This window comes from Coenobita brevimanus, chromosome 55 (assembly GCF_032717465.1).
Source record: "Coenobita brevimanus isolate Jiangsu-jjx chromosome 55, ASM3271746v2, whole genome shotgun sequence".
In the NCBI taxonomy this organism is placed as follows: Eukaryota; Metazoa; Arthropoda; class Malacostraca; order Decapoda; family Coenobitidae; genus Coenobita; species Coenobita brevimanus.
Window position 1 is genome coordinate 7,647,543 of NC_137008.1, and position 27,652 is coordinate 7,675,194.

The 27,652-nt window shown below is 40.4% G+C and overlaps 1 protein-coding gene across 1 annotated transcript in view; it reads left to right on the forward strand.

Annotated features, from left to right (window-relative positions):
- The window catches only part of LOC145401243 (neuroligin-4, X-linked-like), a 69,354-nt gene extending 41,866 nt beyond the window's left edge, over window positions 1–27,488 (forward strand). Inside the window, exons 6-11 of the mRNA XM_080273579.1 lie at window positions 2,028–2,122; window positions 2,688–2,985; window positions 4,275–4,446; window positions 6,001–6,140; window positions 16,768–16,892; window positions 27,256–27,488. Of these exons, the coding sequence (XP_080129705.1) occupies window positions 2,028–2,122; window positions 2,688–2,985; window positions 4,275–4,446; window positions 6,001–6,140; window positions 16,768–16,892; window positions 27,256–27,488 (1,063 nt within the window). The remainder of the gene's footprint in view (window positions 1–2,027; window positions 2,123–2,687; window positions 2,986–4,274; window positions 4,447–6,000; window positions 6,141–16,767; window positions 16,893–27,255) is intronic.
- The last annotated feature ends 164 nt before the right edge of the window (window positions 27,489–27,652 follow it).

Genomic DNA, 27,652 nt, shown 5'->3' on the forward strand with positions numbered 1-27,652 from the left:
ATTATATACCTTAATACACCCTTACCCGCTGCAAGTGTAACGGCCGTATTGCCCGGACTAGGACAGGATAGTTGTATTCATACCCTCAGCGTCTTATGGGCAGAAATAAAATAAGAGCATCAAATAAGGCAAGCCTGCATGCAACGCAACAAAGCACATTTAGCAACTCAGTAATGTTAGATACACTTTAATTTTCATCATACATTGATAATCTGACTGTTAGATAATTTGAGGCCTGCCTACCCCATTACCTTCTCGGTTTTAATTATCTATCTATCTATCTACAGCCCGATGCCCTAATCCCGCAAAGGGTGGCCGCAGACAAAACGCCTCTAAGTTGCTCTGTCACCACCATATGACTGCCCTCCCCCCAGCTCACTCCCCCCTCCCTCATATACCTCTCAACTCCATCCCTCCACCTCATCCTCGGTCTACTCCTCCCTCTCCCTCCCTCCACCTCACCTACATACACCCTCTTAGTCAGTCATTCTCCATTCTTTCCACATGTCCACACCACCTCAGTGTATTTCTCCTAATTTTCTCAGCCACATTCACATCCACTCCACAGCGTTCCTTCACTTCTTCATTCGTCAACCTGTCCCTCCATGTCACTCCACATGCTCCTCTCAAGTAACTCATTCCATTACTCTCACTCTTGACTTGTTCCCCTCTTGCAAGGTCCACGCCTCGCTTCCATATATCAGGGTAGGGATCACAATACTATCATGCAGTGACTTCTTAAAGTCCATACTCACCCCCCTATTTCTCATCACTGCTTTCAGTGAACCAACAACCTTCCTTCCCTGCTGTACCCTTTCACGCAGTTCATCCCCCGAAGTTCCATCCTTACTCATCACTACCCAAGTACTTGAAAGCACTCATATTCTCCATATCCTCACCATCCAACCTCACTGTACATTCTGTGGCTTCATTCCTCTCAAACACCATAATTTTATTCTTATTTACAGTAACTTTCATACTCCTCTTCCTACACACTGTCCCAAATTCATTCACCAAACCTTGCAACTCCCATTCATCTTCACACAACAATACTGTATCATCAACAACCAGAAACACCGGATTCTTCCTTATCTCACCCTCATTCATTAGAGCCACCCCCACATCCACTGCCCTACCTTGCACCTCCTTTACAACCCCATCCATGTATATATTAAACAGCCATGGAGACGTCACACAACCCTGATTCAGTCCCACATTGAGATCAAAGAACTCACTCAGCTCACCATCCACTCGCACCGTAGCCCTCTAGCTCCTTCGTATATACTCTTCACATCACTCAGCAATTTCCCCTCCACTCCATATGTTCTTAATACCTTTCACATACCTTGCCTATCTATTCTGTCATAAACTTTCTCCAAGTCCATGAAGGCAGCATACACTTTCTTTCCCTTCTCTAGATACTTCTCCACTTAACATCTTAGAACAAATATCAGATCTACACACCCTTTTGCCTTCCTAAATCCCCCTTGTTCTACTCCAACTAGCTCCTCTGTCAGATGCCTAACCCTGTCAATGAGTATTCTACCATATATTTTTCCAGTCACACTAAGAAGGCAAATACCCCTATGGTTTTAATTATACGGTAGTGAATTTGCCCTGATCTCGTGGGAAGCTTCGTCACCAACATTAGGTTAGGTTAGGTCATACTGATAGCGTTAAGTTAGACATAGCCAGCTTAGGATAGGCTAGATAATATTTGATCTGGTTTTGGTAAGCAGTTATGATTAAATTAGGTGAGGTCAGTTAGGTTAGGTTAGGTTAAGGTAGATTAGGTTATTAGGGTTAGATCAGGATGTGTTATGTTAGGATATTTTAGGGTTTGATATGTTAGAATTGGTTGTTAGTACTGATAGGTCAGCTTAGTCTGCTAGGAGGAAACTCTGTTAGGTTAAGATATTCGGGTTTAGTTTAGCAAGGGTTAGGGAAGGTTATGTAAAGTGGTCGTACCGTAGATGCAGAGCCAAAGATCCCGTGTAATGGGTAACCAATACTCTTTCTTCCCACAGTGACCCCAACCTACCGAGGGAGTCGCCGTCGCCAGGGTTTGCCGCCGTTGCCTGGCCTCGCTACTCACCCGACACCAGGAAGTTCCTCAGGATAGGTCAGTTCAATCTAACTTAACCTAACCTAGCAGACTTAACCCATTATAAACCTAAGCTAACTTTGCAACATCATACCAAACCTGACGTAAACTATACTAGTCTGACGCTGAACATGTTCCACACCTTCAGACCAGGACGTCTGTAACTTAATATTTACTTGAATCACTGTCTTTCCAATTTACTGAACCCTCATTTGTTGCCTGACCTGACCTCAACACTTCGTCGACCAAGTTTCCGTTCTCATTCCAGTCCTCATTTTCACTCTGACCTCATTATCCCCGAGAATCATATCCTCACCAGTTATGGCAATGGCTGTCATGAGAGAGAGAGAGAGAGAGAGAGAGAGAGAGAGAGAGAGAGAGAGAGAGAGAGAGAGATTGGAAAAGCGGTAAGTGGTTACCTACCAGTAGTGACTAGCTTGTGTCACTGTCATGTTGTTGTTTAGTGTTACATAATGTTTTGTAATGTATTAATTATTAACATAATTTTTGGTACAACTACTGGACATCCATTCGTGCTGCATATTGTCAAATTCCCACATTGTATAAAAACTTGCGCTCACAGGTATCCCCCCAAGCGTGGGGTCACAGTACCGTGCGCACCAGCTGGCACTGTGGAACTGGCTGGTACCAGAGTTAGAGGCAGCCGGTCGATCCAACCATCCTGACCCACACTCGTGGGAAGTGAGCACTGACCCACATCTCTTTTACGGTGTGGTGAAACCCCGAGAACCATTGCCCTACTCAGAGGCCAACGTTACCACCACCATTGCCCCAACCACAACCAGTGCACCCACGCCCTCACCACATCCCACTGCACTTCGCCACACCACCACACTACCACTCTCGCCTACCATACTCAGGTATGCCACCACCACCATAGTCGTCCATCATGACATGGTACAGTTTCTCAGCGAATAATTACAATATACCTGCACATGGCTGGCAAGCCTGGCCAACCTTTTCTACAGGGGCATCAATTCCACACTCCCAGTGGATGTGTCAGATACTTTTTGTATATAGTAAATGGATGTCTATTTATGTACTGTAGTGCTTTCTAATAATAGTGATAAAATATTGTGATTCATATAACATCCTGTAATAATTAATATCAATGTATCTTTGGACGGTGGTAGGAGTCTTGAATGTTTATATATAATTAATCATCATTGAGTTTGACAGGATATGAGTTGCCTTACAAGCCTGGCCAACCTTTTCTACAGGGGCATCAATTCCACACTCCCAGTGGATGTGTCAGATACTTTGTGTATATAGTAAATGGATGTCTATTTATGTACTGTAGTGCTTTCTAATAATAGTGATAAAATATTGTGATTCATATAACATCCTGTAATAATTAATATCAATGTATCTTTGGACGGTGGTAGGAGTCTTGAATGTTTATATATAATTAATCATCATTGAGTTTGACAGGATATGAGTTGCCTTACAAGGAAGAATAACCGGAGCCAGCAATAACTGAACTTACAGTCGTAGCTAATGTAAAATACTCATCAGGAAAAGTACTTTGTTACGTGTGCTATATGGTTTCAACAATTGGTAATCCAAAACCATCTTTTTAAACTGGTGTGGTGCATCACGTAATTCACTGACCACACACTTCTCCGTGAGACTAAAATAATATTCTCTTAAGAACTGAATGCAACATACAAGATTTCAGTCTCGTATGCAGCCTGGTAAGTGTGGGATTACGGGTCTGAAATGGGTAAGGTGAAGGGACTAAATAGTGCATGACTGTTTTGTGGGAGTTTCTTGATATAAGGTGGTATTACAACTTTGGTGGCACAACCTGTTATTATGCATCACTTTTTGCAGTGCATGGATGGCAGTTGATGCTGTTTGTCATATTGCGTTTGGTATAATTGAAAGCATGAAATGATTAAATTTTGACATACCAAGGAGCGTACAATAATGTTTGTGTAAATTATCACTCTTCAACATTTTTATTGCAGGCGGGTCTGCGGAATTAGGTAACACATGTGTGCACCAGAGACCATACTCCATTGATGTTCGAACAAGTATTTCACGTCCATGATACCTCTCGTGTGATGCTCTCATCGTCTCGGTACTGCTTGAATGAAATAAAAATGACAATCACGCTGTAATGGAGATAAACTGTCTTTCTCCTCAGCAGCTCGGCTAAGGTGGGTGATGGCAATGAGTATGTGAAATATTCCACGGCTCTTTTGGTAACCATCGGGCTTGGGGTCACGCTTCTCCTGCTGAATGGACTCATCTTCCTCTTGCTTTTCTGGCGTCGCCCCATGCATCCCCCATGCCACGGTCACCACCACCAAACAAAGGTGAGAGGATGGGGGAGGAGAGGAGCGGCATGGTTTTTATGTGTGGGTTTGGGAGAGTCCAGACGATTCAGGAAGATGAACAGAGATGAAGTGAGAGGTGAGGGGACACATGATGTGCAAAGGTGAGAGGGCTGGATCAGTTTTATAACCGGGAGGCAGTTTAAACACATATGTATCCGGAGATATATTGCGGACTCAGATAAAATATTTCAGAAAGAACAAGAGACAAGAAAAGAGTAAGGATTCTTCTCTCCCTGTCCTTCTAGGAAAAAACCTAACTAATATGTTTCTTTTTGAAAAAAAGAAAGACGAAAAGATCATAATTTCTACTAAGTCTTCTCTTTCTTGCAAAATATTCGTTACAAGAGTGAACCGATTGTAGGTTTGCTATTAATTCTGCACTCTGAGCTTTGACTTTCTCTTTTGTGATTTTGTTTTTACAGCATACCTACGATTAACCCCAAATCACCATTTACTGATTTTTGCATCCATCCTGTTTTCCACGTGTCTGTATACCTCCCACCCCCACCCCCATCGTATTCTTCCCAATGCTTTCGTTTCCTTCCTCTCATAGCATCCTCTTAATCCCCAGTCCTCCCTTCATGCTCTTTCTTTTCTAATTCATGAACCTTTTTAGGGATTCCACATTATGTATCTTTCATTCTCCTCATCCTTCAAATTTTTTTCCTGTCCTGTCGTATGATTTTCAACTGTCATCCGTAACATTCACATCTTCCACAATCCTCGTCGTTTTCATTTTTTCGTTAATTTCACTTTGTCACTCCTCATTTCTTTTACCTGACTCATTTCTTTCAACTCATTTAATTTCTTTACCCCTCATTTTCCATCCCTTTTACCACCCTCCTCTGTTCCCTCCTTCCACATCTTAATCTCTTTCATTTTCCTCCCTTCTTCCCAAGGCTTTCTTGTTCCTTAACCTTCGTCATGGTTTCTCTGTCTCTGTCTCTGTCTGTCTGTCTGTCTGTCTGTCTCTGTCTCTGTCTGTCTGTCTCTCTCTCTCTCTCTCTCTCTCTGCAGGCTTTGCTTTCATAACCAGTGAACCTTGTCCATTCTCCTCTTTTGTTATTGTCATCCAATCCTTAGCCATACATCAGAAATTCTCCTTCCCTTTCCATTTTTTTTTCTCATTCCTGCCATCTTGCCCTCTTTATCTCTCATCTCTACATTATCGCCCATTTCATCACAACAATCTAACACAATCACCCCATGGCAGACTACTCTAACCCAACTTTCGCATACTAACCTTACGTTACGTAATATAACTTAACTAAACACTACGAAACTAGTTTAAGCTAAGCTAATCTATGCAAAGCTAATCTATGCAAAGCTAATCTAACATAACCCCAAAAGAATAACCAAACATAACCAAATTTTACCAGACCATACAAAGTATCCTAATCTAATTATACCTAACCTATCCTAACCCAGCCTTGCCAGATCAGTGACTACTTAACCTAACAAACTGACAACTTAAGCTAACCCTGACAAACTTACAATTCATGTTGTGAAATCATCCTACGGTGGCAGAGCGAGGGGTGCGAGGTGCCGCGTGTGGGGTCTGTGGTGAGTCTGAGTGGACTTGGTGGTGGCAGCTTCGGTGGACCCCCGGACTGTGTCAAGGCATCCTACGAGAAGCTCCACCTCACGCCAGATGAACTTCACCACCTCACCAGGTCAGTGTGATATAGAAAGGATTATGGACCATAAACTTTAATAGTTTTGAAGGTTATGTGACGCCTTTTCCTTAGCGAGTTATTTGGCCTCTTCCATTTTTTATCATCTATGATTCTTAAGTAAACTAGGTCTTTACAAAAATGCCATACTCACATAAGAAAGAAAATTATTAAATACTCGTAATAATTTTTTTTAAAGAAAAGATGCAGCGAGTTCTCTGATGCTATTCTAAATACTTCTCTGTACTCAGAGTATAAACCACACTGTAGACTCACTACGAAACCGAATAGGAGACAGCACCAAAGCAGGAGTGCCATGAGCTGGGTTTGTAGCGATTTTTTAATTTTTAATGATACGAAGGAACCAAAGACTAGATGCCCGCAAGATTGTTCCCTGAGAGAGAGAGAGAGAGAGAGAGAGAGAGAGAGATCGTTCATAGCTCCCTCCCTTCCTGTGTAGCTGCTGGATTTTGCTGATGCATCCTGTTTCTGCTGAGTCATACTGCACTGGGTGATGGAGGAGGGTGGGTGAGTTGGGTGGTGGGTGGATGGGTTTTGGATAATAAGTCCATGGCAAAAATAGGTCCATAGCCAGAATAAATAAATCATCCCATGGAAAACAAATACTTCCATCTGGGCAACAGATTAATTCCTCTCAGGGAGAAAATAAACTCGGGGAAGAATATCTAAGTTCCTCAGGAGGGGAAAATCGATCCACGCTGGGATAGGTAAGTTCGTCTGGAATAAATAAGTCAACCTCACAAGGGAAATATAGGTCCATGTGACAGAAGGTAAGACCCGCAATGGAGAAATAATATATTTAATAGTAGGGACATACTCAGCGTGGAAAAGCAGGTCCATGGTGAATAAGTGTACAAAGGAGTACAAAGGAAAGCGAACAGCAACAGACCTTATGGTCCTTTCAAGGCTATCTGTTACAGAGTAGACTATGACTACGAGATCTAACTCCACATGCTGAAGGATAAGGATAGTAAAGCAAGAAGGCTCCCCCCACCTCCAAACCCTCTGGTTAAAACTGGTAAGAAAAAGTGAGAAAAACCACCATGCAGCATGGAAAAACTGACATGGAAATTTCATAGGAAAGACTGAAAAGGAAAAGTTACAGTCTATAATACTTTAGCTATAAACTACAAGTATAAATAACCTGAAAGAGACAGAAGTAAAGTAAAATGAATAATTGAAAAATAAATAACGCATGAAAACATGTACAGGGACATTGAGTTAACGGGGCATCTGTGAACACAGTGTGGAAATTGCACAGTGTGGATGTTCAGGGGTGATGATGCAGCCTTGGTTGGTGCTATTAAGGTAGGCAGCAGTCAATCAGGCCCCAGCTCCATTCCACTGAGACTAGGAGTTTTCCCATGCGGAACAAGCACAAGTCTCCTCCTGAAGCAGTGACCCCTGGTACATTAAAAAAATCCCGGTGGTGGTCTCTTAACTAACAGGGACCCTCAGTGATCCACAGCCACAGATCGAAAGTATGGGTAGTGACCGTTAACTCAGAGCTATCTGTGCATATCCTATTCTGTGCATATACTATATTTTCATTCAATAAATTGATCCAGGCTCTGAAAAGTAATATATATATATATATATATATATATATATATATATATATATATATATATATATATATATATATATATATATATATATATATATACACCCAAGTGTTTTATTCAGGCGTAAACATATTAAGCTGGGGGTTAGCCGACAAATACTTATCGAGGCAACCTTTAAAGGTTATTACTGTATTAGAACTTACTACATTGGAGGGTAATTTATTCCATATATTTACAATGCTATTGAAGAAGAAATGCGTAGCTTCATGCGACTGGAATCGTTTGCCAATTATTTTATACCCATTGCCTCTAGTATAGTTCGAGTGATCAGCTGTGAAGTATTTATCAAGAGCCATGTTATCATGTCCTTTGTACATTTTGAATACTTGAATTAGATCTCCTCGTAACCTCCATTTAGTTAGGGTAAATAAAATCAGGGCTTCTAAACGTTCCTCGTACGGTTTATTTCTCAATCTAGGTATCATCTTTGTCATCCTTCGCTACACTTTTTCAAGCTTCTCCATATCCTTTTTATAATACGGTGACCAAAACTGAATGCATTACTCCAAGTGTGGGGGTACCAAGGAATTATACAAAGTGAGGACAATATTATCGGATTTATATTCAAATGCTCTACCTATGAATTCAATCAATTTATTGGCTTTATTCACAGCTTCTGTGCATTGTTTGCCTGGTTTCAAATCGTTTGTTATTATAATTCCTAAGTCTTTTTCATGGCTTACCCTATCAAGTTGGACGTTATTCATGCTATAACTAGCTCTTACATTTTTACTGCCAATGTTTAGCACATTGCATTTATTAATATTGAAATCCATTTGCCAAACATGGGCCCAATTAAGCAGTCGATCAGGATCTCTCTGAATTGCCTGGCTTTGCAGTGCTGTATCTGCTTTGTTACTTATTTTAGTATCGTCAGAAAATTTGGAAATTTTACAACATAATCCTTCATCAATATCATTGGTATATATTAAGAAAAGAATAGGACGTAAAATGAACCCTGCGGCACTCTACTTGTAAAGTTTATCCAGTCTGAGTCCTTTCCATTTATTACAACTCTTTGCTTTCGTCCGGTGAGCCAATCTTCTACCCACCTGAGAACACTGCTGCTGAAACCATGTGCCTGTAGCTTTTGAAGGAGTCTTTTGTGTGGAACACTGTCAAAGGCCTTTGAAAATCAAGGTAAACAACATCAACTGATTTAGTGTCGTCATACATGCTCAGTATATCATTGATAAAGCCCAGCAGAATCGTGAGGCAGGAGCGATTATTACGAAAACCACGTTGAGAATCTTTGATGAGGTTTATTCTGAGTGTTTCACAAACTTATCTCTGATAATTGTTTCAAGCAATTTGCAAATCACCGATGTTAAACTAATTGGGCGGTAGTTTTCTGGGTGTGCTCTGTTGCCTTTTTTGAATATTAGGGTTACATTAGCAAGTTTCCATACATGTGGCACCTTACTGCTCTTAAGTGATAAGTTAAAAAGTTCAAATTAAAGCTTAGATATTTCATTCTGTAGTTCCTTCAAAACACGTGATATTTTGTCCGGTCCCAGTGTTTTTATTCTCTTTTCATTTGCTAATTGCAAGTTGTACCTCGCGACCACTAACTGTAATGTCGGTGATTATGTTGTCCTCTTCTATAGGAATGGAGGAAACAGCAGGAATCGTATGTATATTTTCTGTTGTAAATACTGACGCAAAGAAAGTATTAAGAATTTTTGCCATCATAGTTTCATCATCAGTGTGCTCTCCGTTATCTGTGGTTAAGGGACCGATTGTAGGAGTTATTACCTTTTTGCTTTTTATGTACTGAAAAATTCTTTTGTATTTGACTTACCGATGCTTGCAATATGTGCCTCAAGGTTTTTCTTATTGCATTTAATTAATTTTTTGGGTTCCGTCCAAGGGCATCATATTTATTTTTATCACTTTCACTCTTTGTGGTATTATAATTTTTATATGCAATATTTTTTGCTTCCAGACAATGTTTAATGTCGGAGTTCCACCATTTGGGTTTAGAATTTTTGGCAGGCCTTCCGTTGCACATTGGAATACATAACATGATAGCACTGTTGAGAGTTTCTGTAACATACTTCCATGCATCATTGATATCTAAAGTTTCGGCAATAGGATGCCAGTTACTTGCACCAGCAATTGACTTTAATTTCTTAAAATCTGCCTTCTTAAAGTCAGGAACTTTCTCACAACTGGCCCTGACCTTGTCTTCACTGATTATAATGTTAAATGTAACTGTGCAATGATCACTCGTACTAAATTCTTCTCCTACAATAACATTACCCACTACATTTTCTGCTGTGCCTAAGACAAGATCCACGATGTTAGCTCCACGTGTAGGATAATTTACAAATTGATACAAAGAATTTTCCTGCAAGTTTGTATATAGGTCTAACCCTGTGTGTGAGGATAGCACTTCTCTCCATTGTGGAACTGGTAAATTAAAATCACCAAATATTACAGTGCTGTGCATACAAGATATTTCGGCAGTTTGATTGTAGATTTCATTATCGATGTTGAATGGCTGACTAGATGGATGATAAATTAACCAAAGTGTGATTTTATGAGAAGATTCATTTCTAGGCTGAATAAAAAATTTAACAGTGTCAGTGCTTTCAATACATGGCTTGGTAATTACAACTGGACAGAAGTAATGGGACCAAGAGGAAAAGTAGGTTATATAAGTAAAAATATGTGCATAATAGGTATACACCCCACTGCAAAAATTTTGTAACACTTAGCCCTCTGAGATAGGACTAATGTTTTGAATGATTTCTTTATTTTCCTGCCTCCGAAATTCACCACTTGAAGTTTGACTGCATTGGGTGAGTCTCCTAAATCCACTCTCAAATTCTGCCTGCCACAAGCCTTCAGTGCTCATGGAGTTCCCATCACAGGAAGGTGCATGTTCATTGCTTCCAAACCTGTCAACCTGGTTTTAACCCCTACACCGCGGGGATGTTTTTTCGCTCCTTGCACATCCCACAAGGATATTCGTGCTCCGACTGACTTATTTTAAATATTTGCCAAAAATCAGTTACTAGTCCTAGAATATTATAATTACATATGCCTATAGCACATACCTTCAGCTTTCTCCTGGGATGTTTGTTGAGCCTTCGTCGACTACCAGAGGACTTGTGGAGGCTTCTGAAGTTGTGTAACAAAGTCTCCACTTTACACTTCCCGACATCCCGTAATATGATTACCACAGCCTGATATTATCACTAGAAACACTATTCTACGATTTTCAAGTAGTTTGAAATCCATACACCAAAAAAAAATAACACTGTGAAAGCAATGAAAATTATGAGCACGCACGAGCTTCCCACTTGCGCTCGTTCCCCGCTGGTATTTTGTCATTTATTATTCATGAACACACTCACACTTTATATTCCTATTACTTTATTACACTTATATATATATATATATATATATATACAGTATTTATCCATAAGTTTCCTTCAGTAATACTAGTTTATTTTCACTCCAGGCATTAACTTTCTCGTTCAGTAAACTAGCGTAGTGAGAAAAGCATTCACTGGCATTACCCCAAGTATTTGTACTCATATTCTTTTATTAGTAATTATTTACATTTCTATTTTATTTACATTGTGTTATACACTGTCACTTCCAGTAATTAAGGGCTCCTTTCCCTTGGAGCCAGGATGAATTTGGGACACTGAAGCACTCATAGTTTATCACCATTTCCTCCACTGGCTCATCACACGATTCACCAGAAAGATTGTAGTCGCTGTCCATCATTATCATGGATAAACTAACCAGTTCACACTCCATAGCAGAGTCACTTAGTCCTTTACCCCTTCCCACACGAGGTTTAGTAGAGGTAGAGGTCACAGGGCCCTCTAGAAGCAGCGGAAATGGAAGGGCGCGAGTGCTACGTGCTTTCTTCTCAAGAGACAACACTGAACTGAATGATGAAGAAGATATGGGGCCACCAAGGGTTGACAACGTCAGCGAGGTGACAGCTGCTAATTTATATGATGTGAAATGATTGGCAGAAAATTAGGTAGTTCCAGGTGAAAGTAAATATCACTTAGGCTTCTCCCTTCCTTTCTTATATATATTTTTATTATGAGAACAGGTCATACATATTTCAAGGGCAAATAAACAGGGAAAATTAGCGAACGAGTGCACGTGGGGTGTTGCCAGGTGATAAGTAGCCAATTCCAGTTGTATGTCACTATCAGTTACCTTTTTTCTTTTTTATATATATTATTTTGTATGAGAATAAGGCATACGGCTCATTCCAATAGATGAAATTGGTGGAAAAATCCGGGCAAGATTTGCCTAGCGCGGCGCAGCTGAGGCAGGCGGGAGAAGAGGGTAATGGAGGGGAGGTAGGGAGGGGAGTCAAGAACGGGGAGAAATGGCTAAATTGTCAACAAATGATGGGAGTACAGATGACAATAGCGGCACTGACTATTGTTAGACACAGGCAGTACTGACAGATGATACAAGCAACCATTTCAAAGCCCGGGCGAATTCAAAATAACACAGAATCGCAAAAGTGACGCTCTGCGGTATGATCCATTGCACCCGAGCTTCACGAAAGTGACACCCTGTGGTTAAGGGGTTAAGGTGTTTTTGTGGGACTTCCCCCACCCCTGTTTTTTCCCCAGACCTTGCTGAAGATGCCTGGGAAGAATATGTCAGAATATATCATTTGAACAAAATGTCAGGATCCTCATTCTTCAAGAAGAAAAATTCCCTGTTAAAGAAAATGCCAGACTTCTTCATCTTACTCTCTCCTTCCCCTTCGTCCCTAGTCCTTCTTGATCCTTATCGTTCGTCATGGCTTCCTTCTCTCTCTCTCTCTCTCTCCTGGCCACATGGCCAGATAAAATGTCATAGTGCAGGTTGCCGTGTATTCATGAAGCTGATTGTCTAAGTCCATGGAAAGAGAAGCAGAACCACAGAGATTTTGCTGCTGATTGTGTCAGGTCGGGACAAGGAGGCTGTGTGGATAATAAGGAGACTTGGTTTTGTGTGGGTGCCACCATGCTGCCAACAGTTCAATTCTCACGATTAAACCAATGTTCTGGTCGACCAGACAAGACATCTAAGGTCACAGATGTTCTTCTGAGTCGAGAAGTACTCAGAACTTTTAGCATGGCAGCCGTAGAGTTACAAAGACACCATTCTGATATCCTGGGAATATATCATACCACATCATACATTATCATCTCTAACAAAAGTTGAATTGGCCTGTAGTCATGATGCCAAAAAAATATGCAGTCTCATCTTGCTTTACCTACATAACTATTGCCCTTGGACACCAGAGCAGTGGACACGTCATGTGTGATGAGCGCTCATCCAGTGTCCTGAAGTGAATGGTGCTAGGGGGAAGGCGTCCACGAACACACAGTAGGCACGACCATCAATATACCAGTTAACTTTTGGATCTTGGGCCCTTTTAATGGTGTTATGGGGAGAAGTAGCTTGTATTCTCTCCGAAAGAATGTTACAATGAACAGTGACCGGTGCTGCAGGTGTTAAGACAGTATTTGTATGCAGTTTATGACATTCATGGTTGTAAAATCTTTATGCATGATGGTGTCCCATGTCGTTGGTTAAAAAAAGTGCACTAGTGTTTTCGTTATATGAATAACAATATTCACGATATGTAATAGGCGGAAAACAGCCAAGAACTGTTTCCAGTTGAAAATGCTTGGCCATACATGACAGGGAACTTCAATTCTCTGGATTCCTCATCTCTTTCCCGCCTAACAAATGCTGTCAAGAAGATGTGGACTGAAGACTAAAGTGCAGAATACATTCTGAGTCTGTATGATTCAATGACAGATTGTCGTGCACAATAAAGTGTGGACCATTAGATATTAACTGAATAGTTAACAATGCCTTGTGTGTGTGTGTGTGTGTTTTTTTCCACCATATAACAATTGTCACACAAAATAGGGAGTATTGCAAAGCGTTTGACGGTAGGTGTAGGTCCATGGAAGAAAACAGTTTGATGTGAGGATCAAGTGTCTCCTCCTGGGGGGGAAATGGGTCCATCGAATATGTGGAGAAAATAGGTTCATGAAGAGAAATTATGCCGTTCGTGGAAAAATAGGTCCAAGAGGGAAAAGGTATCCATTCGTGAAAATAGGTTCATGGTGGAAATTGGCATAGCCGGGAACGGACCCATAGGATGAAAATATGTGGGTAAGGGTTGACCCGTAGGAGTTGTAGCTGGAGATGATCATGTGGCTAGTGTCATTCAATTCATCAAAATCGTGGCCCCATGACATGCTACGATTGGACTGCCAAGTGTGGCATATCGCTGGTCAGATCCCTGAGTTATTGTTTTATGATTACTAGTGGAGAAAACTGGAAAGGTATCTTGTTTAAGTAAGTTACAAACACGGTAAAAGCAATGGGGAAAAATAAAACAATTGCATTATACCAGGGGTGGGTCATACAGCATTTTAATCTGTACCTAACAAGAAAATTCCCGGCCTCATTATTCCACTTTGATAGTAAAGGTGGGCGGGGATTTATGGAAGAGAGAGAGAGAGAGAGAGAGAGAGAGAGAGAGAGAGAGTTTCTGTGTGTGTGTGTGTGTGTGTGTGTGTGTGTGTGTGTGTGTGTGTGTGTGTGTGTGTGTGTGCGCGCGCGCGCACGTGAAACTCTACAGTCTTCCTCATGTCTCACTGTGGCAAGTAGCTGCTTATTCCAAGGGAGCACTGGTTCACTCCACGGTTTCCCTGAAGGGGCAATGCTTGCCTATGGTTGATGGGTCTGCTTGACCTGACATATCGAGGTCACGCTACTTCTGCTATTATTACTAATACATTTATATAAATTACCATGCATGCTTGAGTATGTTTGTTAACCTTGGAAAACGCTAACAATCAGCTCCATGATGCTGCTGAATTGAGACTTGTATGTTGCTTGTGACAGGATTGGGTGAGATAAATGAAGGTAAATTTTGGTTATTACGAGCGTGCGAGCCCAGGAAGCGTAGTGAAGTGATGTTAACGTTCTGCTGGGAAATGAGCGGCACGACACGACCCGGCCCAACCGTGATGATTTGCAGAGGCTAATAATTCTACTATGTGAGATAAAGAGATTATTTCAGCAGGCAGTAGATACCTTAAATAAATTGTGTATTTAGCTATATATTTACTCGTGAGACCAAAGAAACCCCTTAGAATCCCAGCTTTCAAAGGAAATGTGCCGACGGCTTCAATTGGCATGCTTCACTGTGAAATCGAATAAAAAACTATGAAAGTGACATATCTGAGGAATGAGTTGATTTTCATTTTGATATGCTGATTGCGCGCCCGCGCGTGTGCGTGCATGCGTGTGTGGTGTGTGTGTGTGTGTGTGTGTGTGTGTGTGTGTGTGTGTGTGTGTGTGTGTGTGTGTGTGTGTGTGTGTGTGTGTGTGAAATTCAGTATGTGATAGAAAACGTGAGAAAGTAAATATTTTAGCTCAATTCTTCTGTTGTTATTCAACTACCTCACAGAAATGTTCAAAGCTTACAACAAGATTTAGGTATGATGATTCGTGTATGTACTGTACAAACGCTCACTCGCTCGCACGCACTCACAAAGCACACTTTACTGTCTTTTACGCAAGCTTTTAAAAGTTATCTTCTCAAGTCCCCACTTTCTGTGATACTTCAGATTGTTATTCAAAGTATTCGTAGACTTAGGGGAAAAATGATATGTTTGCTTGCTTCAGTCAGTGACACTCATTATGAGTCCACATACATCAGTGTTATCGATTGATGATACCCGATGAGGAGGGGTTAAAAAGTTGAACTGAAGTAATTTTTTGCTATCAACTCCAAGTATATAAAGAATTTTATGGTATATGTTAGAAAAAAGGATGCTAAGGAAGAAAGGTTGCTGGTTCCTTGAAGGCAGTGATAAGAAACAGGGAGGTGAGCGTGGAAGTGAAAAAGTTATTACATGACAGCATTGTGATACCAACTCTAACGTATGGAAGTGAAGTTTGGATGTTGTTGGAGGGACACAAGTCAAGAGTGAGAGCAGTGGAAATGAGTTAATTGAGAGGAGCCTGTAGAGTCACATGGAGAGACAGTCTGACAAATGAGGAAGTGAAGGAGGATTGTGGTGTGGATTTGGATGTGATAGGAAGCGTTAGGAGAAATACGTTGAGGTGGTTTGGCCATGTGGAGAGGATGGGGAGTGAGAGAATGACGAGGACAGTGTATGTGAGTGAGGTGGAGGGCGAGACAGGGAGGGGAAGGTCAAGGATGATGGAGGGATGGAGTGGAGTGGTATATGAGAGAGGGGAGCAGTGAAAGGACGGGGGACAGGGTGACATGGAGGCGATTTGTTTGTGGCCACTCCGTATAAGGGATTAAGGCGTCTGGCGATAGATAGATAGATAGATAGAATCATAATACCGTACATTCTCAGTGAATTATGAGATTTAGCTGATACTGTCACTCAGAGGATTCCACCTCTTTCACATCTTCAGATTGATATTCTGCAAATAAATTACTGGGATCTTTGGCATAAAACAACAATAATAAGATTTTTATAAGTACCTTTAGTGAAGTAACTTTATCTGTTTGATGAAAAACTGAAAGGGCATCAAACCTCAAACTAGCCCTTGCTGTCCTACCTATTCAGACAATTTGTCAGTTAACCTAAAAGATATCGTCACATAGACACTACAAATACGGAAGACAAATAAAGGAAAAGAGGCTGATTTAAAGTTTTTGGTGTACGATTTTTATAATGAATCCTGTTAAACCACCTAATACTTTAATAAAATCAGAGCATTCACAGGACGAGCTAAACAAGTACAGCATTCATCAAGGGAAAAAATAGTCTTGTGAATCTGCAGCATACGAAATTGATGACAATGATTTGTGGCCAAATTAAGTATTATCAGTGCAGGTTACCGTGGAAACATGAGACTGATTGTCAAAGCCCATGGAAAGAAAAGCTGGAGAACAGAATTTTTGCTGCTAATTGTATCATTTTTTTGTGTGTGTGCAGGTCGGGGCAAGGAGGCGGTGTGGGCAATAAGGAGACCTGGTTGAGTGTGGGTGCCTCCATGCTGCTACAGGGAGTGGGAGGAGGAGAGGGTGAGGCCAGAAGCTCTCCCTCCATTCCTGCCATCGGTGAGGACCATACTACTCTTTAACAGTTAGGTGAATTTGTAGCATATTTTCAACTGTGGCTTTTTTGCTTATTCATGTTGTCCCAAGATGTTAGCTAAGTACGACGCAGGAAAAAATCTGTTCTATTTATGTAGACAGTTTACACTATCGTTTTGCATTTGGTTCCTTGGTTTATTCGTTTCTGTTATCCCACGATGCTATCAGTTACCACTGTTTGTACCACGACAGTTTAAACTGACTTTTCCGTTTTGTCTTCTTGGCAAATGTATTTTGCTGCCTCAGTATGCTGTTCGATATCTGCTCATGTTTGAACAGATTATCTAATAATTATGCCATCAGCTACTAAGTATACATTTCCAGTTCTGTTTTTACATGCATTTTAAGTAGTCGAGTACTGTATATGGTAAAGTACACATATACTTTCATTAAAACTTCCTCTTTCCCAATGGGAAGTTTTATTATTGTCACTGTTGTTGTTTTGTTGCTGCTGAGGAAGACTGAGCCATAAGCCTTATTCATACATTCCAGCCTCCAATCTCCATCTTTTATTGGTGTAATTCACCTTGCGCTAAGACTGCATTGTGTCGTGCCCAGTCCTCACTGATGTTGCCCCTCATACGATGTCCCATGTTCCTCTCCAGTGTTCAATTCTGCTGCCATCTCTTCTTTGCCCACAGGACCCATAGATTTATAATATTAATTTACTTTCCGTTGTCTGACCTACATTTTTCATCTTCACTATGCATGATGTGAAGCAGTCCCTACCAGCCTAAGTGTAGGTGATGATTTTGATGTCTCTGAATGAATCTGAACCAATTTGTTCTATTCTGTTCTCGAAAACCATTTGAATATTAGGAATGATGATGATGATGATTGTTACTTTGCACAAGCCTTTATGGGTATGCCATAAATCAATCTGTAGTCCATTCACACTTGGGCTTACCTCATATTTATATTTTATTTGCACCGTGTGGAGTTGGCAGAATGACCAGAAATTGTTAAAAAGTCGTTGTTTGTGCTAAACTGGACGAGATACCAACTAACTTTCAGCCAGAGAACACTTATTGGTGTGGTGGGATTAAAGTCACGTCGAAATTTCAAAGTCAAACTGAAACTTTACATGCTGATGAAGAAAAAAGCACACTTGTCTTTTCACACACGAAACAAAAGTTTGCTTAAAGAGTATTGCGTCACATCACGAGAGCGTTCATTAATCTGATGGACATAAAAAGATGGAAAAACTGATGAAAGTGCCCGAACTTTTCAAATATTGTCAGACTCGACATGTTTAGATATGAGCATCGCTGCAGATAATCCAGCGAGTAAAATGGGATACCTTGCTATTCTGTGCATGAATCTGAAGTTCCCCGAATGTCATGGAACTTATCTGTATGTATCAGACTGGATATAACTGAACCTAAATTGGTACAAGTAAATCTAAGCTTATTTGACTGAACCATTATTCGTCTGACTGGATCATAGATGGATGTGAATACTTTAAATGAATCTACAGTAATTCGATTTGAATAATCATGGATGAAGAGATGCAGTTGCTTTGTGGTTAGAGCTTGTCTCGTTAATGTGTGTTCCCTGATTCTACGTTAAAACTCCAAGCTAAGGTGAACATTAAAGGGGGAGCACTGTAATATGTATTATCATTATGCTTTCGTATTCTATGTAATCCGCTCTCCCTTTATATGCATCCATTAACGATTATAACACTTCCAAAAATAACCACACATTTCCGGATTCCTGTGCATCGGTCTCTCTGTAGGCACCTCTTCCCCGTTCACATTTCGCCAGCCTGGGGAATAATCAGTTACCAGGCTCCATATGAGAATATGTTGTCCTGCAGTGGAGGTAATAATGTCACTACAGTAAAGAATACAGAGCTACAACTGTCTGAGTTGATGGAGATCTAGCTTGATCTAAGTGGCCACGGTTGATCTGAGTAGGCAGAATTTGACCCGACCCCCTTGACTGAGGTAAATGAAATGTGAATCCATGACTTAACCTGAAACGACATTGATGGGCCTCATTGGACCTACTGGACGTCGGTGGACATACTTAACCATGAGCAGACCTGACTAGGTAGGAATGAGTGTGAAAGACTGGATGAGCCTATAATGGTCTGAATAACTGTGATTTGATCTACTTACCTCCGCCAGCGGAATTGGAGGTTATGTATTCACCTATGTCTGTTTGTTTGTCCACACGATATCTCCAATAGTTGTCAGTGAATTTCAACGAAATTGTGTGGAAGAGTGAACCATGGGCCAATAAAGATTTGTTTATATTTTGGGGCTGATCCGGATCCGGCGTATCCCGCACAATACCTGCAGAAGTTCTCAATGAATTTCGATGAAATTTTGGGGAAGCGTGGGGCATGGCCAAGTGGGCAAAGAAAGAACTGATTAAATTTTGGGGCGAATCCGGATCCGGATCTGCTTCCTATGTATCCCGCACTATGTTTCCCTAAGTCTCAAAGAATTTGAAGAAAATTTTGTGGAAGAGTGGGCCATGGGTAAAGGAACAGTTGATTAAATTTTGGGGTGGACCCGGATCTTATGTATTCCACACAATATCTTCAAGGATCCGGATCCGGATCCATTTTAATGCCAGTGGCATTGACCGAGATATGCACTCTCTTTGTGCTTTCTAGCTGGATCTGCACTGCCTTTTGAAATTAATGAACTTGTTCAAAGTTGTTTGAGTCGATTAATTAATGGACCTGAACTGACATTACCTTTTTAATCCCTTGAAGTTACTGGCATATTTTGCAGATTTCATACTTCCCGTCCCCAAGCAAGTTTTTCCAACTTGGGAAGGTTTTCTTCTACAAAGTGCGCTATGAAGGCCCAGTTTGAAAACTGTCTGCAGCACTGAGTACAGTTGCTTGAAGGAAAACACAAATAAAATTAAGTTAGCGGGATTAAGAGGATATTTTTGATATTTTCACAGGACGTTCTTACAATTTTGGACCAAAATCAGGTTGGAAAGTGATTAGTGTGGATCATCTCGAATCCCTTGTTACAAGTGGTTGTCCAGAGTTAACAAAATGTTCTGGAAGTACCGAGAACAAACTCTAAAGAGGTCATCGGATTCAAGGAGTCAATTGAACAAAATTGTCCTTCCTGGACCTAATTTGGCAGAACTGTCCCAAACTGCTCATATTGGTCTGAAAAATGGCACTGCCCTTCGTGATTGGGTGAGATAGTGCCGGGAATGACTGCAGGAACGTATCTAATTTCATAAGAACCCATTTTGGTAATATCTTTGGACAGAAAAAATAAGCAATTTCTATTTGTTTTGATGGTAGACATATACTGTTGTTATGTAAAAAGAATGCAGTGTCTTTCCTTGATTCCTTAATCCCGAGAACGCCATTTGTTCTCAATTTTTACTGTGGTTGGATGATTTTTATTCAACTTTAGAAACATTTTTGGAGCTGGAGAGGTAAGATAGGATAGTTTTCAAACAATATTAGACAGGGAAAAATTTTTAAACTGGGAAGATTAATAAGCGCAGACATTTTAAAGTGGAGAATTTAAATACCCTTCGTCAATAATCCCACCACTACTAAGGCATTGGCTTTCAAAAATAATCAACAATGAGCTGTTATCATCGTGAAAAGGTTAATGGTTCACTGCATTCTACGATAGTTTGCCTTCATTTTCAGTCTAAGATACTACTGTTGTTGTGTGAGGCAGTGTTGCCAAGCAGAAATCTTCAAAAGCGCTAAGCTCAACTTTAAAATGCGCTAAACTATAGGTAAACACTTCAAATTTTCGCGCTAAATTGGACTTCAAAACGCGCTAGATATAGAAGAAAATCTAATATTTTTTTGCTGTAAATTATTATGAAAAGCACTAGATCTAGCGCCAAAAGCGCTAAGTTGGCAACTCTGGTGTGAGGTAACTGCATGTTTAGTATTGTGTTTAAGAAATGTGTGCATGATTCTAGTTCTTGAGCATTCAGCTGTGTTGCTGTGTATCGTAATTATTAGTTCATATTAAACTAGAATATTAATATTTTGAATTGTACATTCTTCCTGTGATATACAGTAATATATAAATCGTTTATTGAGATACTGATTAACAGTTATAGTGGGTTCTCTAACGATAGAAATAGGAGAAATATGATTCTCTTATATATATATATATATATATATATATATATATATATATATATATACTGGATAATCTAAGAGTTATAGTGTGTTCTCTAAAGATAGAAATAGAGAATTATGATTCTCTTATATATATATAATATTTCCTGTGGCACCCCACGGGATGCGAAGGGACTCGATGAACTCTCTCAACTGGTATTTGTCTCGCCATCTTCTTCAGGTCCCACCAACACTCCTCTCCTGCTTCAGTTTTCTTTGTCCTCAACCAGGTTTCCCTCGGCCTACCCCTGCCTCTTTTTCCTCTAGCAGTCCACTCTGGCACATCCTGTACTGTCTTCTTTTCTATATTTATACCCCAGCCATTTCCAGCGAGTCTCACACATTCATCAACTGGTTCCACTCTCGTAATATCCCTTACTCTTTCATTTGTAACTCTATCTTGCCACTTTACCCCAAGAATCCTTCTCAGTATTTTATTCTCATATCCTAATACTTTCTGATCTGTTGCAATTGTAATATACTGTACCATGACCCATGGCCATAAATTAAAACTGGTCTAGCCATGGACTTGTAAATTTTTACTTTTCCAAACAAATGTCAATATTCCAACAGCTCGCCAAGTCTGTCTAATCCTCTCCTCAATTTCATTGTTTAATGATCCATTTGATGATACAATCGTTCCCAGATATTTAAAATTTTCTACATTCGTCACCACATTATTCCCAATTACATAATCGATTTGGTTCTCCACGTTCATATTAATAATTTCAGGCTTACCACAATATATTACCAATTCAACTTTTTCTCCTTCCTTCAACAGACAATCAAGCACCCTCTGCATCTCGTAAATACTTCCGCAAATCAGTACAATATCATCAGCATAGTTCAAATCCATCAGCCTCTTATTGTCTTTCCAGTTAATTCCAGCACCTGTTCTCCTTACAACCTTTCTCATAACATAATCCATAACCAAAACAAACAGCAAAGGCGAAAGAACTCCTCCTTGAATCACTCCTGACCCAACTTCAAATGGATCACTGAAATAACATTACCAAAAGTACCTTCATGCAGGCTTCTAACAATATTTACAAACTTTTCTGGTATACCATAGAATATCATAATTTTCAACATAGCTTCACGTGAAGCACTGTCAAACGCCTTTTCAAAATCCACAAAATACATACTAAGTGGCATTTTCATCTTATTAGCTTGTTGCATTAGATGCCTTAATAAAATTCTGATCATTACAACCTCGACCCTTTCTAAATCCCGTTTGTTCTTCTCTTAATTTTTTTTTTCAATTGCTGACTCTATTCTGTTCACCAAGATGTTGAAAAGACTTTTCCAACTACAGGTGTCAAATTTATCCTCCTCCAATTTCCACACACACTTAAAAATCCCAGTTTTGGTATTTTTCTAATCACTCCATTTTTCCACTCTTCTGGAATTCCACCATTATCCCAAGCCACATCAAAAAGTTTCAAAAGCGCATTCATCAACTCATCATTTTCCACCTTAACCATTTCAGGAAATATTTCACCCACTGCTGTGGCCTTAAAGTTCTTTAATTCCTTTATAGGTTTTGCTACCTCTTCCAAGGTTATATCCCCTGTTTCTATCCGCAAATTTCTCTCGGCTGGCAAAATGTCCTCTTCAGCTGGGATTGGTCTATTTAGAACAGATACAAAATGCTCTTTCCACCTTCCTTTTAAATGCAGATCTTTAGTCAACAAGTTACCATTTCTATCTCGTACAGGATTTTCTTTCCTTCTCTTTTCAGTTCCAGTTAATTTCTTTATTCCCTGATACGCTGCTCTTGTGCTCTGACCGTCATTTTTACTTAACTTAATTTCTGTCTCTGTTGCCTTTTCATCATATAGCCTCCTCATATCACGTCTAACGAGTCTTTTTACTTCAGAATGTAAACTCCAGTACTTTGCTCTCAGTACTTCAACGAACCGGCCATCAACATGTTGTTCTTCACTTCTTAACTTCGCCTCTTTCCTTTTCTGAATTGCATTCCATGTTTCATCTGACATCCACTTTTTCCTTCTCGCTTTTCTCTTTTTCTTAATAGTAACCTTAGCATTCTCATGCAAGACCTCTTTTACCTCTCTCCACATTTGATTAATATCACTGTCTTCAGATTCCATCAAAGTCTGCAGGACTAGAAACCTGTTCCTGCATTCCCACAGAAACTTTTCCTTCGTGTTATAATAATTATATATATATATATATATATATATATATATATATATATATATATATATATATATATATATATATATATATATATATATATATATATATATATATATATATATATATCTTGCTGTACCCTTTTCAAGCACTTCACTCTCCAAACCTCCATCCTTACTCATCACACTACCCAGGTACTTAAACGTACTCACATTTTCCAATTCCTCACCATCCAACCTCGCTGTTCATTCACTGACTTTACCCCTCTCAAAGACCATCACTTTACTCTTCCCTACATTCACCTTTAGATTCCGTTTCTTACACACTCTCCCAAAGTCATCCATCAAGCCTTGCGCTCCCCTTCGTCTTCACTCAACAACACTGTATCATCTGCAAACAACAGTACAGAGAGTTTTCAAACACTACCCTCTCTCATCAGGGCCACTCCAACATTCACTACCCCACCTTGTACCTCTTTTAATACCCCATCCATGTACAGATTGAACAACCATGGAGTCATGACACATCCCTGTTTCAACCCAACCTTCAAAGAGAAAAATTCACTTAGTTCACCATCCACACGCACTGCAGCCTTAGCACCATCACACATACTCTTCACAGCATTCAACAACTTCCCATCTACTCCATATATTCTTAATATTTTCCACAATCCTTGTCTATCCACCCTGTCATATGCTTTCTCCAAATCCATGAAGGCCGCATACAACTTCTTTCCCTTCTCTAGAAACTTTCCACTAAAGATCTAAGAATGAATATCTGATCTACACAACCTCTTCCCTTCCTAAAGCCTGCCTGTTCTTCTCCAACTAATTCCTCTGTTATTTCCCTAACTCTGTCAATAAGTATCCTACCATACACTTTTCCTATTATACTAGGAAGACAAATGCCCCTATGATTACCACACACTTCTTTTTCCCCTTTTCCTTTGTACAAGGGAATAATTATACCTGACTTCCAATCCTCCGGAACTCTACCTTCCTTCCAGGCCAATCTGCACATCTTCCACATCCATTCTACTATCATCTCTCCCCATGCTTCAACATTTCACCTCACACTCCATCAATCCCTGGGACTTTCCCCAATTTGACTTTCTTCATCACTTCCACAACTTCTATCCTACTGATTTCTTCCTGTCTTCTCACCTCCCTCCTTCTCCCAGCCATTCCCCAGCCACTTATACTCGAATCACTTCCATCCTCTATGTTCAACAATTCCTTAAAGTGTTCTCTCCATCTGCTCAATTTTTCTCCCTTCTCCACTAGTAATCTACCATTTTTATCTTTCACTCCCCTGCTAACTTCACTTCCACCTTGTCTTAGTCTCTTCACCTCTTTCCAGAACATTTTCTTACAGTCCCTCCACTTTACACTCAAATTCCTTCCAAATTCCTCATCCACTCTCTTCTTTCTCTTACTAATCTTTTTACCTCTCTTTCTTTCTACATATAACTCTCTCTTCCGCTTCTCAACTTCTTCCACGCCCCTATTTCTCATCCATTCATTGTATGCTTTCTTCTTTTGTGCCACAGCCTGTCTCACCTCTTCATTCCACCACGCTGTTCCTTGCACACCCCTCCATCTTCTCTTCATCTCACACACCACATCACATGCTGCACATATTTCTTCTGTGAATATCCTGCACACACCTTCCACGTCCCTCATCTGCTCCAATTCATATTTGCCCAATCGTTCCTCCACTTCTCTCTTATATTCTGCCTTTTTCTCATCCTCTTGTAACCTTTCCACTCTCCTTGCAACTACACCTTCTTCTCGTCCTTCCCTTCTTCTATTACTCCATCTTATTTGGGTCTTGATTCTGGCCACCACCAAGTAGTGGTCAGAGAGTCCACTCCCCCAGAAAGTCCACTGTGGTGGTTTGGCCATGTGGAGAGGATGGAGGGTGAAAGAATGACGAAGAGAGTGTATGTGAGTGAGATGGAGGGGGGGAGAGGGAGGGGGAGGCCGGGGATGAGATGGAGGGATGGGGTGGAGAGTTATATGATAGAGGGGTGTGTGAGTTGGGAGCAGAGCAGTGAAATGGCGGGGGAGAGGGTGACGTGGAGGCGATTTGTTTGTGGCCACCCCGGACGGGATTTAGCGTCTGGCAATGGATAGATAGATATATATATATTGCTTAGATATATTAGTAGACAGTTGGTTTACAATGACAACAGTAGATACAGGTCTAACTTAGGCTTAACATTTATGGAAATGAATATCAATTTTACTTGAACTGTATCACGTACAATTATACCACATCATTTACCCCCAAAAAAGGGGGCGAAATAAATCATAAATTATTAGGAAAAACATCAAGCAAATACTGTACTAGTAAACAATAACTCACCTGACCTTGACCTATGGAAAATTTTCAAAGAGAAATCTCTTCGATCTTGGTATATTCTGCACCCACTGTCTGTGTTTGGTCTGAACTTGACAAACATTGTAACCTGACCCTGCCACAGGGACTTACCCTTTGGCCTCTTGTGATAAACAAAAAAAGAAAAATAATACTGTATAGAAAGAGTGACCACCGGCTGGCCCTCAAACCTTCCACCAAGTTTGATCACATCAGATCGAAATGAGTACTTTTGTTCGCACATCGATACAAACACGGATAGAAATGTGATCCTGCTTGTGACCTAGACCTTTCATTAACTGTACTGAAAATTATCTCTCCGCGATTCTTGTCTTACCTTCATCTTTTCCACCAAGTTTGGCATAATTGTGGTCAAAGTTGTTTAGGTTAGTCTTTCCTTGTGACATTTACCTTTGCCCTATCATTTCAAAAGCAGTAGTCAGCCTCTTGGCTGACCCTCAGCTCCTTCACCAAGTTTGGTCAAAATCTGATCAAAAGCTTTTGAGTTCGATCCCTTTATTTAACTCACTCGCTGACCTACTGCCATAGCCAGTTTGTGACATCGAGATTTGTTGGAATGCTTGCCAGTATTTAAAAAGAAAGAGAAAAGACAAAACGGTGAGCAAGAAGCCACATATACTGCACATGTATCTGCTTTGAAACAGTAAGAAAAACACGGATATGGCACTTGGCATTTTAATTTCACCCACGCTCGGAAAGCAACAGAGGATGTTTTACTCAGCGTCATGTGTGTGTGTGTGTGTGTGTGTGTGTGTGTGTGTGTGTGTGTGTGTGTGTGTGTGTTTGTGTGTGTGAGAGAGAGAGAGAGAGAGAGAGAGAGAGAACTAAAAAATTCAGTTTGTTGTCCTACATTAACCAAATTTGGCGGAGGGGTAGAGGGAAAAATAAGGGATTACCCTTTTTCGAGAACAGTGAGTCAATGGTGAAGGTCACATTACAGGGTCAAAAATTGTCTTAAGGTCAGCTGGAAGAGTTTTTGTCTGACCTGGATCAAATTCGGTGGAAGGATTGTGAGTGATGCAAGAGTGAAAAGATATGATATTGAGAACAGTCTGAGTTCAAGGTCACAAGACAAGGTCAAATACAACCCGTTTATCTTTGAGTAAACAAAATAATAAAAACAATTATGACCTGATTTGAAACAAACATGCTGCATGGTTGAGGATTAGCTGAGAGGCTGGCCTGCTTTTTTTTTTTTTTTTTTTTTTTTTTTTTAGAACAATAGCTTAAAGCTTGGTAGGAGGGTTTCGAATAAGGTAAGGATAGAGGATTTAAATTTTGAGAACATGGTCAAAAGTCAGGGTCACAGGGAAAGGTCAAAAGTCAAAGACACAGGGCAACGTCAGCTCAAACAGTGGTGATTTGATCTGGACTAAACATGACAGAAATATTCAGGTCAGGTAAGACTGAAGATATTTAATTTAGAGAACGATTGGTTGCAAATCAAGGTCACCAGGCAAGGCCAAATATTCAGTCCTTTGATCAGTTGGTCGGCGCAAGTGCTGCACTCTTATTGCATATTCTTATTATATCTTGTGCTATTTTGTTAGTACAGCTGTCTTGTCTGAATTTGGAATACAGTTCATCATCTCAGGTTTTACCCCGTGGACTGTTGTATTGGATGGCTCTCAACAGAACTCCAGAAACAGCAGGACGACTCCAAGGTAGGGGCTTGGTGTGTACCCTGTCAGCCACCCACAGTTCTGGGTCCTGGGGGGAACAACACAGGTGTGGGCGGAGATGGGCGGCCTAACGGGTGGGCGAATTTGTTGGGTGACCTGCCTGACCCGCCACCACCACCCAGAGTCTCCACCCTCAGGAAGGACAAGAAAGTCACCATCCTTGACCAGCCCGTCCACAGGTTATGATCATCCGACCATTGACATGAAGGAATAAAGGAGCAAAGATCTTAACTAAACACTGTCTTCATACAGTATATTTTTTCCCTCCCAGTGCCCATTTCTTTTGGACTGCAAAACTACTTGATCCAGAGCACTCAGCTCCTTCCCTTCCCATCAAACAGTCAACTTTA